The sequence below is a fragment of the Bactrocera latifrons genome, unplaced genomic scaffold (assembly GCF_001853355.1).
Source record: "Bactrocera latifrons isolate USDA-ARS-PBARC rearing strain unplaced genomic scaffold, ASM185335v1 scaffold_28, whole genome shotgun sequence".
Taxonomy (NCBI): domain Eukaryota; kingdom Metazoa; phylum Arthropoda; class Insecta; order Diptera; family Tephritidae; genus Bactrocera; species Bactrocera latifrons.
In genome coordinates this window covers 1,039,646-1,058,785 of record NW_017536407.1, presented here as the reverse complement: position 1 = coordinate 1,058,785, position 19,140 = coordinate 1,039,646, and the positions used below count along the sequence as shown (strand labels likewise).

At 37.1% G+C, this 19,140-nt stretch overlaps 1 protein-coding gene across 2 annotated transcripts in view; it reads left to right on the top strand.

The window, feature by feature from the left end:
- The window catches only part of LOC108970082 (P protein), a 47,405-nt gene that overhangs the window by 11,115 nt on the left and 17,150 nt on the right, over positions 1-19,140 (top strand). The window contains exon 1 of one of the 2 annotated variants that reach the window (XM_018935223.1): positions 13,962-14,225. The exons of the other annotated variant lie outside the window; for it this stretch is intronic. Within the exon in view, the coding sequence (XP_018790768.1) occupies positions 14,179-14,225 (47 nt within the window). The 5' untranslated portion in view covers positions 13,962-14,178. Of the gene's footprint in view, positions 1-13,961; positions 14,226-19,140 lie in introns of those variants that run through there. 2 annotated transcript variants of the gene reach the window in all.

Here is a 19,140-nt window from a genome sequence, read left to right as displayed (position 1 = left end):
AATGATTTTTAATATAAGTAAAAATTCGAGAACACGACAGCATTTACAAAACTTTGAAAGTGTCCGCTAAGTAATTTTTAAGCACCCTGTAGGAAATGTAAAGAAGACACTTATTCTTGTATGTATCAACAACACACAAAAAAACAAAAGGTTAATAAGTAGTACACCGAGCTCAAAGCTCTATTACGCTCTAGACGACCATCAACCTCAACTGACGAAGGTCTCGTTCAAAAAATTGAAGATAAGGTGCTTGAGTATCGTGATTGACAGTTAGAGACCCCACTGATAGTGTTTGAATATYATTTAGCTCAGCTCAAAACATTTTGAAGAATGTTTTATGTCTTGAACGAATCAAGTCTTGATTGGTGCCTTCATCATGATAACGCACTGACAATGTATGACATTGTTCCTACCCGATTTTTTTGCCAAAAAACTCGATTCATATCGTTTCCAAACATTGTATTCGCCTAATTTCTCCGTACGACTTCTGGCTATTAAAAAAACTCAAAAGTCTAAGTGAAAAGCACGATTGGTTCYAAAATTAAWAATTTTTTCGAAAAATAGCGTTGCGTTAACTGTGGAAAGTGCTTTCCGATTACCAGGATGTCATGAAACGTACCGTTACTGTCGATGAGTCTTGAATCTATGCTTACGTCTCGGTAACAGACGATCAATCGGCCGAATATCGTGGCAAAGATGAGTCAAAGTCGAAAAAWCCACGAACCAAATTCCTACCGACCGGCCCAACTTTCAAAAATGAATACTATTTGAGTGTTATTCGTCATTTACGCGAAATTATGAAAAGAGGCCGAAATTATGGACCGACAACTCTTGGTTTTTGCACGACGATAATGCAACGTCGCATAATGCAATGATTCCTCGTGAGTTTTTCACCAAAATTTCAACCAATATTGTACCGAGACCACTGATTTAGCTCCACGTGACTTCTGGCTATTTGAGCAAACTCATACGACCGCTCGGGGAAACCGTTTTCAGTCAGTTGAAGAAATTGACAGCGAATAGCTACGCGCATTGAAGGCTATTCCAAAAATTGACAAAAAAATTGCAAAAACGTTGGCACAAGCGTTAGTAATATACTATTTATTTTTCTTACAGGGTACTTTCTATGCACACTCGTGACAATCTATGAAAATTCTTCTTCTTATTATTAAATATGTACCCTTGGTACTCATAATAAGTGCTTGGCTTTCACACATTTACCACGCACTAAAAGCATATACTGTTAGGCASATACTTACAAACTTGGTGCATATACATACATTAAGGTGATCCTTACGTTATAAAATTAATCGTTAATTTGAAATGTAATCCATTTGAGGGAAATCTAAACCGATTTGGAGCCAAAATTTATTTGTATTATTTATTTATTATGCCACCCTAACGTGCATATGTAATGATATTGAACATATAACTTTTCTATGAATTTCTTCGTTGAATTGTGCGTAGATATTATGGTTTCCGTAAATTATTAATACTAAAGTGTAGAAGAATTTTAAATGTTCTGGAGGTTTATGCATCTTTTAGCTAATAGGGATATTGGAAGGAGATTAATATCTCCCTTGAATTCAATGAAAATTTAACTAGCATAGAGAAGCTTATTGCACATTCAATTGTGTRTTTTGCTAGTTTTTGAATATTTTCTACAATATTTTGTTTAGAAGCACAACGTATGTTGAAATTTGTTAGTTTTTTTTGTGTTCTCTCTTGAAATCAGTTTTAGTTTTCTAAAAAAGGAAGCACACAACAGCAAGTTACAAAGATTTACCGGTGCAATCTGTTTTCTTCGGGGCAAGAGATCGGCTTTATATAGTGGACTTCGAAATCGTTGAGATTTAAATGTTTGAGGCTGGAATGATCGCTGTCTTCTTTTTCTGAGGAGTTTTCCCAATATTTTYAAATCAGGCCTGGTCCGCGCATTTGATGACCCTGTAACCCCTAAGGGTTTCARAGTAGTTATACTTCGGGTAAGGACGCGCAGGATTGTCGAGTACAAAGCTTAGCACCATACTTGGCAATATGAAGTCGATCTCCTCCCATCGTTTCTGTATTGTGCTAGGAGAGGAGGAGTTACCGCCTATGATGGCTACTTGCAGGTTATCTCTGGCTCCATCGCAGAAATGTTTTGCCGWTGTTGAGCTGCTATGTTCCCCTTCACTCCGCCTAGGTTTTTTGGGCAGCGTACCTTGCTGTTCTGTGAATGAGCGATTCCTTTTTTAGGAATTGCTCGGGTTTTTGCGCTCGTCCTGAGGTTCGGATTGCTTACAGTAAGCATATTCGTATTCCTCGACTATCTTTTGAGGCGCTTTATTTCTTCTTTGTCGACTTGGGTGCCGGCTGCCAGATGTTATGCGATTTTACCGAGTTTAAAGACTGCCCTCTGGTACTGGCTTTTCCTCAGTTGATTATGGGATTTTTTGGATTTTTTGGATTTTTTGCGTTTGCATGTTTTAGCTGCCAGTGCACTTTGGTTGGTGCTCATGGCAGCTTCGGAGGTGGAGGCTTTCACTTTCAGTTTGGCGGTTTCCGCTGCTGTATMTACCGATATACTTAGGCTGGTATGTCTGGTACTACTCTTACCCGTCTCCTGGCTCCACATCGGATTCCGTTATTGGATTACGATGTGTCAAAGCAGTTCCTGTAACCATCGCTATCGTCGTCAAATTAATTGTTCTTGTAGTTGTTGAAATAGTTTTGCCCATATTTAGTCCCACGAGTAATCCGGAAAGGGTTGGTCACTCGTCCGCAGAGCCGATATGCGTAGAGAAGGTATTTGCCCGGGCTTCGTAGGTAGTTGCAAGAGTATAAAAGCTTCGGTTGCTCCCGAACTTAGCCCTTCCTTACTCGTTTTGAGTCCGATTTCTATTAAATACTCACTCGCTTGACATAACCTCATTTACTATTGGTTCTTTAGAAAAAGTACTTCTGTGCTCGAATTAGCGACCTACCTCATATTTAACCCAAATTGAACTCCACCGACCACAGCGGATGGGTGAATTCAATATGCCCAATGTTTACCTTGATTAAAATCACATCGCAAACGCTGTCATGAGCAATTTTCATTGCCACACCTTCCACAGCTTGTCAATTCACTTCGTCCATAAATATCGACGAATTTTCAGGTTCAATTGTAAACCCCATATATACATATGTATGCATACATTTGCATATATACTATATGTTCAAATGTAGTCTAATAAGAAAGAGCTTGAGTGCCCAAACATCAGTCCAAGTGCATCTAGCAGCTTAGCCGTTCTTGTGACTCGTGACAACCACACTCACCACCGACACACCCCAACATGGCACAGCTCGAGTTACGGTTGTCAACATAACTGACAGTTTGAACGCGACGAAGCGAAAATAAATTGTTGCGCTTGTCAATGTGCAACATGCAACGTGTGAGCGATTTGCAACAAAGCAGAACAATGGCCGTTGCCAACTTTGCTGCTGCTGCAACGCTGCGTCGCTTTGATAGTGAAAGGGAGGCTGGCAATTACAACAAGATGGACGGTGAGGAGTGTGTGAGGGCTAAATATGAGTGTGTGTGCTTGCTTGTGTGAACTTGTGTGAGGCATAAGTAAGAAGGGGAAGGCAAAGAAAAGCGGAAGGGAAATGGRCACTAAAGCTCATATTGCTTGTTTAAACACTTACAACCAAATAAATAGTATATACGTACATTCACACACACACATGTGCAAGTGTGAAGGTGTTTGTTTACACAACAACAACGACAATTACCGCCATTCGCTGATGAAAATGCTTGTTTGCTGGCGCTTCCAAATGTCAGCCGTTAACGAGTTACATGCAAGTGCGCTCATGTTGTTGTTATTCCATTTCTACATTGCATTTATTTTCATTTTCTTTCTTTTGTAATTCYTTCCTGCCACTTACATACATGGGGTTCGTTTGTTGTTGTGCTTAAGTTGCATTTGAGTTGATTTCATTAGTGTAATTGTCATTATTGTCTTCTATTTGCGTCTATTAATTTGTTGTTGGCGCGCAATTCATTTCACACACACGCTGCCATATTGTTGTTGTTGCTTGTGGCGTTCGGTTTGCTTTCATAACGCTGCTGGTTTATTAGCTTATGAATTTGATATGACAGTTGATGGCGTATTTTATTGTTGTTGATCATGTTGTCATTGTTGTTGCCATATTTGTTGTTGTTATTATCGCTATTGATATTGCTGTTGTTGTTGTTGTGCCCGCTGTTGATGTCTTATTTAGTTGTTTGCACTATTAATGCTGTTSCAATAGCCTTAGGTGGTTACACCATTCCATCGATTGCTATTCTCGCCCTACATTTTTGTTAGTGTGTTTATGTGAAAATGTGTATTCTAAGCAATTTGTACTTAAAAAACAAATAAACCTTTATTGTAGTGAATGAAATGGATTTTTATGTATTGTATTAGGGTTCGACAGTTATATTTGGGTTTGTCGCGAAATCGTTTGATGGTACTTTGTGGGCCAAGTGGTGCATGGTCATATCCAAAAACAAAAAAACTATACTTGTGTTCTGCTCTTTCTTTGGGAGACTAATGAGTCACTTGTTGCTCGTGAGCAGTGTAGGGCCCCATAGAGCTCAGTTCTTGGAGGCCAAGGTGGATTTGCTAAGACCTTCATTAAGGTCATTACGTTGACAGGTGGTAACCAATTTCAGGCCGGTCCAACAACTCARTGGATTCAGTAAAAAACCTGCTTGCTTTCCCCACCCAACCAATCCAATGTCTTTTAGATTGGAGCATTGGAAGCCGTGAATTAAGTTCAGTCTTCCTGAATGCTGCACATCCGCATATATTATGTTCCAGCGTCTCACCATCSTGCGCGCATGCTCTACATTCTGCCGAATTCACTTTCAACGTTTTCTGAAGGTGGSATCGTAAGGACAGGTGTACTCTGATAATCATTACGTTGCTACTTTGCCTTCTGGCTAGCAGTAGGAGCTTTATGGTGTGTTCACCATCAACCCTTGCGAATCTAACTTGCTGRTATGCCCTGTTTTGCTTGTKTTCCAAGACCTGAGGTGTTCCTCTAGTGTCCATCAATTCAAACAACCCTTGAAGGAGTTAAAAGGTCAGGGTCGGCTTAGGAGAATTGTGTTCCCGAGTAGGAAAACTCGTCTTCCTTTTCATGATARATAATATTAACCGAGTTACCCACTGAAAGTCTAGTTATTGCCTGTTTGCATAACCTAACGCAAACGGTCCTTTTAGCGTTAGGCAAAGCCTTAATTGTCATTTGGCTGGGACTGAAAGTGACTACATCTCAAATTGTTAGTTCCGCAGCTCGCATTATTTTCTCTAGCAGTAGATTGAAGAAGTCTCTCGTTAGGGAGTCACCTTGTCTGAAATGTTGTTCGGTATCGAACAGCTCGGAGAGTCCCTTTCTAATCCTGACGGAGCTTTTGGTATTACTCAACGTTAGCTAACAAAGCCGTATTTGTTTCGCGGCGATACCAAATTCGAACTTWGTGGCTTCTTTTCGGGCTGTTACAATATCCGACTTTAAAAACAGATAGAACAAATGGTTTTTTCGGCAAAATAATATTTTATTTATTTAATTTAGTCTTTCTCTGCTTCAATACAGCTTTTTGCACGGTCCAAAAAACTGTCGAACGAGTATTTTGGCTCGTTGGTCGGTTTGGCCGCCAGTATGCCGGTGCAAGCCTTTTGAATGGAATYTACGTTTGCATAACGCTTTCCTTTAATAGGAAAATGCGTTTTTCCGAAGGCTAAGAAGTCGCACGGTGCCATATCAGGTGAATACGGGGAGTGGTTAACGGTTAAAATGTGATTTATGGTCAAATAAGTGGTCACAAGCGTCGATGAAACGGAACAAACTCTTCGTAAGCCCAAATGTTCGGTCAAAATGCGATAAATCGATGTTTTGGAGATGTTCAATTCCATTTCCATGAACTTCAATGATGATCTCAGCTGATTTTTGATGAAKTCATACACAGTTTCAATGGAATTTCCGGTGATTTTTATTGGCCCAAATGTTGATCGTCATTTATGTCCTGACGTCCACTTTGAAAACGTTGAAACCACTCGTGCACTTTGCTACGGGGTAGGCAATCGTCGCCATAAACTTGTTTCATCAATTGAAACGTTTCGGAAAAAGTTTTACCAACTTTAAAACAAAATTTAATGTTGGMTTTTTGCTCGAAGCTCATTTTCGCACCGATAACACAAACATACTGACACATAAAACGCAATAACTTCACTTCCAATCAATAAAATGTCATGAAATTCTCACAAGACAATCGATAAAGATAGCAGATTCGACCACCACCAGTCGACTTATAGATGRCACCACGAGCGGGCGCTAGATTCTAAAAGTCTTGTTTACATTGTAAAAGCAGTTTTAAAATCGACGARGAGGCAGTGTGTGCCGATCCTCTTTTCAAGGGYSTTTTCCAAGATTTGGCGCCAAGTTTAGATTTTATACACACTCGCACTGATAAGCTCCAATCAGTTTATGGACGGTGGGCTTTAATCTTTCATACAATACGCTCGATAGAGCCTTATATGCAATGTTGAGAAGGCTTGTACCACGGTAGTTGGCGGAGATTGTAGTGGYTTTCCTTTTTTGTGAATTTGGCAAAGCACATTACTCCGCCCATATTCTACAAAAAAGCTGATGCTTGCTCCCTATCAGTTCTTTGGACGGTATTTGAATATCTCGGCCGCCAATCCATCGGCCCCTGCCGCTTTGTTATAGCGATTTACTAACTATTCAAAAGTAATTCTAAGAGAACAATAATAAACAACTTTAAAACTATAATTAATTCTAAGCAACGCTTGCTCAAAATTACTGAAGGCATTGCTTGTTTAGAACAATAAATACATATAAGTTTTCAATTTTCCAACCATTGTCTCAAATAACTGTTTTCTTTTATCTAGTATTTCTAAAGTAAACTGCTCAAATCACTTTTGTGAAAACATTACCATAYTTACCTGAACAAATGAAGTGGAAAAGTAATAAATATTATACAATTATTAACTATTTAGCATTGGTAYAGTAACGTAACTTTTATGAGTAGTTAAAACCATTTTTTGTTGTAAAAGTTCTAAGCAACTTTTATGGGTGCAGCTTTAAGACCGGTCACGAAGAATTCTCCTTTATACTCAACGACTGTGGGCGAATTTGCAATGCTCGAACACGTCAGTGATTAATTGAATATTCAATTATATTTGCAAACAAATCATTTGTCATCGTTTTGTAACTAAATATATAGGTACATATATTCATCATATACTTTTTGCGAATTTTTACAACCCAACCGCGGCTACACTCTCTTTGCAAAATGCACGTGCGCAATCATAAAATAGCAGACTGGTACGTTCTTCCTCTTATGACTACAAAAACATTCCTATTAACTTTAAAATCCCCGAACAAGTAATTAATTCTGAAATAATCTTTACGTACGTATCTAATGCAGTGGCACAACGAAACAATTCGATTTACAATAATCATTAATTCAATACCTTAAGTAATAGCACGCGGAATATTTGTAATTTTTAGTCAAGTTGGATCGTTTATATCTTCTATCTGAGCGGTACGTCACTCGGAATAATTGAAATTTCCACAGAAACGAGTGAAAGGTTTCTTAACTCAACTCTTGGAATGGAAAATAAGACAAACCTTATTCTCTTCTGCACCGAAGCTATARCACCCTTCACAGGAGCATTTTTTCCAGCATAAAAGTGTATAATAAAATATTGATATTGGTTTTCATCGGTCTGTTTCGTCGACTTTAAAGTAATCACCACCCACTTTTCATAGGCACTTTTTGTGATGGCCTTCAGCTCCTTTTGTGAATTTAGTTTCATTTTCCATCGACTGAAAACGGATTCCACGGAGCCGCAATTTCATTTTAGAGAAGAAGAAAAAAGCACATGGTGCCAAATCTGGTGAATACGGTGGTTGATAGATAGATAGATAATAATTGCGGTTTTGGAAAAGCTTCACAGTTTGATGGTGGCACTGCCTACCAGGGGCACACAAATCGACTAGCGAAAATGTTTAGGCAGGGCACCAGGAACACTATAGAACATCTTTTGTACCCTTGTCCCGTATTGGCATGGCTATGCTTTAGGCATTTAAAGGGTCCCATGGTATGACTCGCAGGAAGAAATATCGTTAGTGAGGCCATAGATTCTRTTGAAATTCGCGTTAAGCGTCCAAATGGATGACTGCTTTTCRTGGACTTTGTAATGGAATTCAACCTGTTATTTCAAAGGACCAAAACTGGCATTAAACTACCAGACCTACCTAACCTAAGTTCGCTCGATTCAATTTGTTTTCAATGCTAATGCAGGTTAGACAGTCAACCAATCATATCGGTTTGGAGGAGCTGGTGGCGAAGCATAACTACGTTATAAATGTTAACCAAATTGATTTCTCCTTCTTTGGAAAATAGTTATAATTATTAAGCCTCAAAAAATCCGAATGCAGAAAAATATACTGTTATATACTATACATCTGTGAAGCTGTATTCCAAATTGTACCTGAAAGAACTCCATATCGTCACCTGAAATCCAAGATAACGCAACATCACTTTTCATAAGTTTGCAGGTGAGRAAAAACCATACAATAAAACCACTCATATTCTAAGAAAATTTGAGTTTTGGTTATATATTGGTTATGTATTGAATATATATTGGTTTTATACTGGTTATATATTGGTTATATACTGGTTATATCTGACAGCGGAAGCTGAAAATTTTGTGTTTCATACATATATGTAAGTAACATAATTTAGTGAATCGTAAGCAATAAAAAACTCAATTTGATTGTTTTTTTCTTTTTTTGAATTTTAATATTATCATAATTTTCTTTAAACAAAATTTTAAGTTTACACTGTAGGTCTTTGAATAAAGTAAGTTTCATATCTTTGCTACTGGTTATCCACTTTACAATTTAAAATATCAGCAATTTGTCTCCCATTTCAAATTCAATGGCACACACTCCCATATACAATTCTCTCCAGTATCTACCACATTTAGTGTTGTCCCCCTAAGCTGCTTTAGTAAATCAGTGACAGATATGTAATCAATTGGATTACAAGTGCTCTTCTAAATGTCGAGATTCTTTCGCATTTCTGTCACTTTACTAGCTCATTGATGACATAAGAACTTCTCAAGGACACTCAACTCAGCTACACAAAAACTAAAAAAAATAGGTCTCTTTTACAATGCAACAACAACCACGAGATAATCACCCGCTTGCTTTGTTCTGGGGTATTTCTTTTGGATTTATTTGGAAATGACCAAAAAATGTCTTATCCGAAGTACGCCTCAATGCACGGGCATTAAATATTAATCAAATTAAATTGGCAAACGAAAGATGTAGGAGTATGTATACAAATGTATAAATATGTAGCTTTTTGGTAGAACCCTAAATAAATGTGAAATAAGAAAATTCGATACAAAATATTTTAAAATAAGCATAGACCYTTTATTAGCGTTGTATTAATGCATTAGTAAACTCAAAGTCCTAACATATGTATGTGTGGCAGTTTACTCACAGCCTCAAGCCAAGCTCAAAGCCATTACTAGATATTTCAAGTTCAGCTTTTATTGTTACTAGTTAGAGCTTTTCGCAGCTACAGCTTTTGTTGCAATATTGCTTAAGCTTTTCTCGTAAATTGTTGTTTATTTTTATTTYAAAATTACCGTTAAAAGTCGCTTCCCATCAATCAACGGTAGAATGAGTAGCAAGCAGCGCAGCTTTTTTTTGCGGTCGCTGGCCACTCAAGCACGCTTTCACATTATTGTGGCGCTTAGTCGGTGAGTGTGGCGTGCCAGTTTGACTTTTTACGTGGCAATTGTTCGCTTTTATCATTTTTAGTGTGCATAAGMCGACATTTTATGAGCGTTTACTCATGAATTTCTGAGTGCAATTAGTGTTGGGGAAATTACAGTCGCGGCAAAAAAGTGTTCGCTTTTGCGATTTTTTAGAAAATGTTAGAAATTGCAATATTTCTAAAYGGCATATGATTTTTGTGTTCTTTTTCGTTTCAAATATTTATAATATATTTTGAATTGACCATCTGAGATGACGAATGCTATAGGTTAGGTTAGTCAGTTTAGATCGTAGRTGGTTGACCCAAAATCTATGGATCTCACTTAAACAGATATTTCTCCTTTATGTTACCCACAYAGAAGAACGAAGCGTTTTGAGCTTTAGCACAAATTTATTATATCCATCCCAACTGTCACTTCGATAGGTTGTTCAGTGTCGACCGAGAAAATTCAACCTTAGTCGGGGAAAAGATGAGCCCTGCAGGWTAAAGTGATAAGATGATTTCACTTCGCTTTCTCCTTTGAAAAAGAGCGTTCGACAGAATTTTTAGTCGCATGGATTGGCACCCCTTCAAGTCGAAGCTTGAAGTAAATGCACTCGTTGAGTTGTTTTGAGGGCACATTCATCGAGGTATGTTAGTATTTCCGTCATGCGGTTCACTCCGAACCAGATGGAACTCGTAGTCACGCCCATTTTGCTTGTTGGGCAGTGCTTGTTGAGCTAATTGGAGATCCAAAGGTTCACTGCCAGAACTCAAGAAGTGTACCCTTACTGGCAAGTTCATCGGTTTTGCAKTTTCCGRCGATTCCGCTGTGACTGAGCACSCATTCAAGTCTAATATGGAAGAAGCTAGRAACTATTGCTAATGAGGTCACRCACTTCTTGACTAATTTTGAGGGCACAATCATCAAAGTATGGGAGAATTTCAGTGTGTCCCTACACGGGGTCCTCCATATACCTAGCCTTCCTTAGTCTAATAACAGCCTTTGCTGCCAAGCACCTACCAGCTTGTCTACAGTTGCAACGTGTAAAATGCCACAGAGTGCCATTATTGGGGTGGTTTTTAGTGCACCGCAGATGCCGATAGGGACTGTTTTTTGAATACGCTCCAACTGCTTAGATAGTGTAGTATGAGATACAAAATTTTAGCGAACGCTAATCGTCAAAGTTAATACGAGGAGGGGTTCGGCAAATATCACGATATTTTTTCACTATTAATTCTGTTTTCCTTGCACTTTGGTTGAAATAAGTTGAATCTCATACCTTCAAAGAATCAGACAAATAAGCTCCAATCGAATCTTCGCTGCTCTCAAGGCTTCATCGATAATAAGATTTTGTTGATCTATACCTTGAAGTTTTAACACCAAAAAGAACCTATATTTGTGCTGCCCAAATGGGATCTAGCGAAGAASAGCCCGTAATCTAACCTCTTACACGACTTATTCATCTAAGAAAGGCTTCATCGATAATYTGAAAATCTACACCTAGAAGTTTTAACATTACAAAGAACACTGTCAAAGCGGGATCTTGCAAAGAACAGCTCCTAAATCGAATCTAACTCAACTCATCTGAGAAAAAAATTCCAAAAGCTCTCTGAAATGTGATTGTAAAAGCAATATGTTTAAGTTTTCTTATCCTCAGCATATATCATGCGCTCTGCCCTTTCTGTMCTGCCTAAACTTGTTGCATACTGACTCCTTTCTTGGTAGCAAGTCCACTTTTACTCAGCTATTTGAATTATTTTAAGTAATTTCATTCTTAGTTCCATACTGATGAGGCCCCAAGATATTATTTGTACTTCCACGAACCACTGACTCTATCGAGTYTAATAGTCTGTCTTTACATAATACTTCATTGTCGGTACTTCCGAAGTTCTGAGCAAGACTTTAAATTGCTAATATAAAGAATGCTTAAGTACAATAGTTATTCAGTATAAACAATCTTCACACAGCCCTCTAAATTTAATAATTTTTGTCAAAAATTTTATAAAAATTATAACCTAAAATAGTAATACGGTTCCGAGCTGCAAGTCCTATAGAAATTTATAGAAATTTATATTTGCATTACGAATACTCTTAAAAATATACTGACAGAGAAAATTTTTAACTTTCGACTTGAGCGCTTTTCTTAGTAAACCGTCAACAACACCACATCAAGTCAATGAAAGCATTACATAAAGCCTTAACGACAACTTTTAATGAATTCGTTCAAAGATCAGCACACCGTAGAAGAAGCAGCAATTTTCAAATATAAAACTGAGAGCAATGCAACAACACCTACAATCAACAAAACATAAATCATATTAAAGGCGAAGAAGCAACAATGTTTGAAGGTGCTGATTACTCGATGAGTGGATGGATAGAAGGATGATTATGCGGTGACAAGATCGCTGCCGAAACAACGAGACCAAAAAGAGACGCAACAACAATGCTAACAACCATGGCGACAAGACAAATCACATGTAATTGAAGCAAAAGCTAAATATGACACTGAGTGCAAAGCCACAAGAACAACAACCACAATGACAAATAATAAAGAAGAGTGCATAAAAATATGACAGTAATAAAAATAAACGGTAAACATAGGCGACAAACAAACAAACAAGCATGCAAAACACGACAAAACCAATGAATATCAYATCAGCAACAGTCATAAATTGCAATGAAAAGGAATCATTACACGTAATAAAAGCGAAACCTGAGGATGACAAYGGCAGCAACAACAACAACTCGCTAGTGAGAAGTGCGACGGCGAGCGACACTGTTGATGGCAAAGTTAAGCGCGATAGCCGAGTACGGTTGCGTGGGTGGTTGGCGGCTGCTAAGAAGCKACCGTTAATTGGAGGGTTGCATTCGAAAGTCGTAGCTGTATAAGCCGAAGTAAGCTAGGGCACATGATCGCGCGATTACTCGCCAAGATGATGGATGAATCAGCCGAGCGTTGCATGCAACCAGCGACGATTTGAGACGACGATGCTTATACTGTACAGTTGTCAGTCACGCTAGCTGACGCTTTGTTTGACGTTTTGSMTGTCACTTTGACGCTTTATCTGTCACTGTGTTYGCCGCTTTGTCTGCTACTTGAGCGCCGCACTGCGTTCAGCGTTCGTGTGCTGTCACATGTGAGAGTCAATTTGAGTGATCTGCCTGCAAGAGTGGACCATTTGCTGTGCGGTGCGCTAGAAAGGTCATTAAATGCGCTCTCAGATTAAAAAAAAAAAAAAACATAAACGACGACAATGTGTGCAAAAGAGAGATTAAAATAAAACACGAATTAAATGAAGATAAATCTCCCCACACAAAAAAAGAAAACAATAAAGAACATCAGACCGCAAAGTGATGGAGAAAATGTGGATACAAAATACGGGAAATCTCCGCGCTCGGCGGTTAGTTTGGCCGGAGCAGTTAGTGTGAGAGTTACGTGCGAATAGTGGACGCGCTTGAAACTACAACGAAGGAGTAAACTTTGACAACAACAATAAACGCAATAAACTTTAGTAGCACAAAAAAAAAAAATAAAATAAATAAACTGATTCAAATGTACTGTAAAACTATTTGATTTACTTGTAAAGCGCTACGAAGGGCGTGAATGTCAGCGGCGTAGTGAAACAAAAATTTTATGAAATACCAATACGTGCCGCCAACGTTCAACTAATTCAGCAATTTAACGCCGCGCTAAGTTTTTTTTTTTTTTAATTTGCGCTACGGGCGCGTTCGTCAAGCGCCAGCGAATACTGTTGCTGCAGCTGGAAATTTAGTTGAATATCTAAACGCGCACGAGACGGTGAAAAGCACAGCGCGATAGCAAGCGAAAATCTSTACAGAAATCCTGCTAAAAGGCTGYGAAACGCGAGAAAAAATATACATAAAAAAACACGAAAGTTCAAGCAGATTTTGAGCGCAAGTGAAGCCTTCGAATTTGTTGTGAGAAATTGTTGTARGGAGCTAAATATTGAGGAAGAATAAAGAAGTTAATATGATTTCACAAAACAACAAGTATTTTCAAGATCGGTTATAAACCAAACGAAACCAAAATTTCAAAATACTTGAGTTCGAAAAAAAATTAATAACTCAAAATTCGTGAGTTCCAAAAAAATAAACAAAAYATATATATAAATGTAAATATATATGCAAAAACACAAAAATATTTCCATCACTCCTGAAAACTTTGTGAAATTTCAAAACTATCAACTTTAAACAATAAATTTACTTACCTCAAAAAAGGTTGAGAAAATTCTGCGACATAAAGTTCTCAAAAAGACTYTACCATACCATGAGACTTGCGCTATTGCTTTGACAAAAGTTTCAACGTTGGCAGTAGAAATTCCATATACGCGTGGTACAACCACTAAAGATGACGACACAATACAACAACAATTTTGAGCTACGATTAAGCGATGAGTAGGTGTTTTAATTTATTGTTATAAAAATTATATTGATTTTCTTAGAAAACTTCGTTTATARTTTATATGAAATTTTTATATAGATTCCTTTTCAACGTACTATGTGGTCTACATGACATTTAAGAATAGATTCCTTTTCCAAATTCTGTGTTTTTGAGATTTTCGACATCTTTTTCGAGTAACTGATAGTTTAATTGGTTCCAAAATGTAAAAATAATACCTTTTTTTTTATTAAATATTTCAAAATCCGTCTGAGTGATTGTCCTTCCCCTTGTCTATGTATAGTAGAGCTAGTACCTCAAGTTTGAGGTATTGCGCTGATGATTTTGCACACGTCCTTTTGCTTTCATAAGACTGCTTATATGTGGGAATTTCCGATATTGGATCACTAGAGCATGTAGTTACCATACAAATTGAACGTTCGGAATATAGTTTTTGTATGGAAAACTTTTATATTTGACAAGGTATCTTCATCAAATTTGGGATGAATTATTATCCAAGAGAAAGCTATAATCTCCGAAGAAATTGTTCAGATCGGACTACTATATCATATAGTTGCCATACAAAACTAACGATTAAAATCGAGTTTCTTTAACGAGATATCTTCACGAAATTTGGCACAATCTTTTATTCAAAATAGCCTTACAAATATCCGAACAAATTTCCAATATCGACTAACTATATCATATAGCTGTCATATAAACTGAACGYTTAAAATAAAGTCMTTGTAGGGACAACTTTTTTATTTGAAAGGATATTCTCAYGAAATTTGACACCAAATATTATCCCACTTAACACTATAACCTCTGAATAATGTGACCAGATCGGATCACTGTAGCATATAGCTGCCATACCTAACAAAAGCGAGATAAATAGCCTTTTATACCATTTGATGCAAAAAGAAATGCAGCTGTAAAGGGTATCATAGCTTCGGTGTAGCCGAGATTAATTTAATTTTTAYTTACACCTCATTTTTTTTAACATTTACTTACATCTAACTCAAATAATATGTCATACATGTACATATGTATGTGTATATATTATATAAAGAAATTCCAAAAAATATAATTCCATTTAAGATTTATTATTATTTAAATATCTATTCACAGTTAAATTTCACTTACATACTTATTTTTTAAATATAAAAAATTTCAAAATTTTCCCCCATATCACCCTTCTCATGCGCTGCGCTCTTGATTCGCTGCCAAATGCAATTGAAGTCACGTTTAAATATTTTTTTCGCGCTCGGTTTTGCTTTCCTCAAATTTCAAGTCTATTGTGCCTTACCTATGCTTTATTTACTATTTTCTACGGTTCTGTACTGTTATATATTTTATTGTTGTTCTGTTCTTTTTTATACTTTATTGTTGTTATCTTTTTTTATATTATRTTGTTGTTGTGTTCTATCCAATGCATCGCAGCGTTTCTTTTTTCATTTTTCATTTATTATTATTATTATTTGCTTTTGTTATATTCTTAATACTCGTATGTCTTTAGCTTAGCATTTCTTTTATGTTTAAATTGAAGCAAGCTTCAGCTCTAATTTCAATCTATTATGCCTTTTGGCACGTGATTTTTGAGCAGTTAAATTGCGTGTCTAAAATAGCCAAAGTTTTTTGCGATAAAAATAGATGAATGTGGATTTGTGCTATCACGGGTATGAATATTAAGAAAATTTATACAAACTTAAAAAAAAGTATATAAATATTTTTTTTATTTTATCTAATATTACTTCCATTAACTGAACAACCATGGCATTTCTTGAACTCACTCTATAGAAAAAGTTGTTTCAAAACTTATTATGCTTATTTTGAGCATAATAACAGTTTTGTAGTAATCTAAATCTACATTAGCTTTCTTCTAAGAAAATATATATATTTCCTCTATATTTGCCCAAAGCCCAAGAATTCCTCTTTTACTCCACCCATCTACCTCCCTAAAAACGCGTTTCGGCTGCTCACCAGCACAAGCTATAAGCGGCAAAGGATGACGCTCTGACACGCTCACTGTCACTTGGTTCAAAATTAATAATGAAAGCATGATACATGAGTGGAAAATATGCAGCGCGGAAAGGGCGTCTGGCTGCGGTGTGTGTTGGCGAGGATGAAAGGAAATTTGATTCAATTAATAAAGCAAACATCAGTCAAGGTTAATTTAAAATGACAAAGTATAGGCAGCTAAAAAAATAATGATTACATGTGTCTTTAGGTACATGTGTGTGTAACGGTTAACACAAACATAGCTATAGAGTCATCAGCCCAGGCAACGCTGTGGCAGAAGTCATAAGCTGTACCTGAAATAATATTGGTAGTCGATTTCGTATTTCTAATCAAACTTCAACTTATTTTTTTTTTATATTTATAATGAACTTTAATAAACCAAATATGTGTCATTTTGGTCGACCACTTTTTGCCATTTCTCCGCTAGAGACATTATTCCATCAGTGTAAAACTTATCTGGTTTCTTGGCGTGACACAGCGACAAAAAATTTTCACAGGGGTCTCTTGAAGTCTACTTTAMTCCATTAAGAGAGTTCTGCATTGACCGGAACAAATGGTGGTACGATGGGGCAAAGTGCTCCATGGTGGATGCTTCAAAACTTCTTTGCCAAGCTCTAACAGTTTTTGCCAAGTCATCAAAGATRTGTGTAGTCTAGAGTTGTCCTGATGGAAGACGAAGCTCTTTTTGTTGATCAGCTCTAGCCATTTCTTTTCGATTGCTTCCTTCATTCCTCTGGTGAGTTACAGTTGTTGACAGTAAAACAGAGAAGTGTAGAATTAATCGTTCGACCAGGCTGGAGCAGTTTATAGTGGATGATTTTTTTTCCAATCCCTCCAAACACTCAGCATATCTTTCGAGGCATCAATCCTGGCTCTGTAACTATTTTTTGAGCCTTATCACGCTTGGAACATGATCCACTTTTCGTCTCCTATAAATTTCGCTTCAAAAATGGTTCGATCTTATTTCGTTATAACAAAGAATGACAGATGTTAATTCGATCCATAAAATTTTTCACAGACAATTCATGTGGTACCGAAATATCGAGCTTCGTTTTGTAGTCAGCCGAAAATGTTTCAAAACCGTTTAATGAGGAATGTTAATTTCCTTACCGATGTCATGGCTACTTATGTGACGGTCCTGGTCAATCTTTCCCATAACTTCATTCACTTTTCAACGATAGGTAGACCAGAGCGATGAAATTTCCAAAACGCAAGCGAGAGAACCATTCCAAACATTTTTTTAGGGGTCTAACACCAAGTGTRATATAATCCAACCGTTCCAATATTCATATTACTGCGCACTCTTCTAAATAATCATTTTAATAAGAAATATTCCATCTATTTGTAGGACATAATTCACACAGTGTTGCATGAGCATATTAGAAATATTTCTAATTTTTCTAATAAAAAAATAATCTAAATAAAAAATTCCTTTCATGACATTCCATTGCAAGTCAAAAGTTTTTATAAACTCAATTAAATGCACTAAAACAATGTAGCCTTCAAAAAGTAACAACTATGCAGCTGCATATTACAGTTATGTGTGTTTACAAGGCAACTGATTCACCCGAGTTTGTCACTCAAAACTAATATGCTATCATATGCCATGCATTCTATTGTTAAAACCATTTCCGCATTTCCCTAACAACTTGCTGCAGCTACGCGCATTCCCATAAACAAATACACAAATATTCTTATATGTTATATGTATATACATTAACACATAAACAATAATGTATATACCCAAACTAGCGATTATTAAATATAAAAATACAAAATTTAGATAGCAATGAGAACGAAATTGGCATGTAGTACACACCATGAGCGAAACAGTCTAACAAACAAGTATTCAGACAATTATTCTTATTCAAATCTTTGTCTTCTTTTTTATTGGTGCAGACTTTTATGTGATTATAACCGCCCACCACCACCAGTTTTTCATCGTTTTCGCTGTTCGGTGCAAATTGGAGATTCCAAGTGTAGCCAGGTCCTTCTCCTCCTGATCCTTCTCTTCCTCTTCCTCTGCTTCCTCCAACGGCTACTGCGTCGAATACTCTCAGAGTTGGAGTGTTTTCGTCCATTCGGACAACATGACCTAGCCGTTRTCTTTTAACTARCTGAACTATKTCAATGTCGTCGATATCTCTTAAATCTCATTGTTCTATCGAAGGGCGATATTCSCCGTTGYCAATGCGCAAAGGACCATAAATCTTCCGCAGAACATTTTTCGTAACGCCGACTCATCAGATGTTGTCATCGTCCAAGCCTCTCCACCATATAGGAGGACGGCGATGGTGAGAGACTTGTAGAGTTTGGTCTTACTGTTCGTCGAGAGCTGGTTTTACTTCTCAATTGCCTACTCAATCCGAAGTAGTACCTGCTGGCAATAGTTATTCTACGTTGGATTATTCTACGCGCCTGTCATTGTTATTGGTGTTAGTACTGGTTTCAAGATAGACGAAATCATCTTTTTTCCTTTTATTCCTAAGGGTTGCCACTCAAATTACTGGTTTTTGATTTGACTAGTATAACACTAGAAGCGCGTTGACATTTTTGACTTACTGTATGTGGCATGCACTCAGCGCTGATCGTCAGCTAAATTGTCACACAAACATTTTAGGTCTCATATCAAGTGGTCAACTTAGATTTTATGTCACAATAAAACAGTAGCGGACCGCAATGCCAACGCTTGGATGTACAATTCATTTAGACAAAAACCTCAAGTTGCTGGTGGACTATCCGCAAATATCGCCTTCGTTGTCTGTGCCGCATTACAGCAACCACTTGAGCTATGTTGTTTTTGTTTCTACGTCCTTTCTCTGCTGCTCTTAAATAGATTATTTACTATTAAGCTAACCCGATGGAAATTGAGTAGGTATGAATGTGTATGCATGCGTGTGTGTAAAAATATAT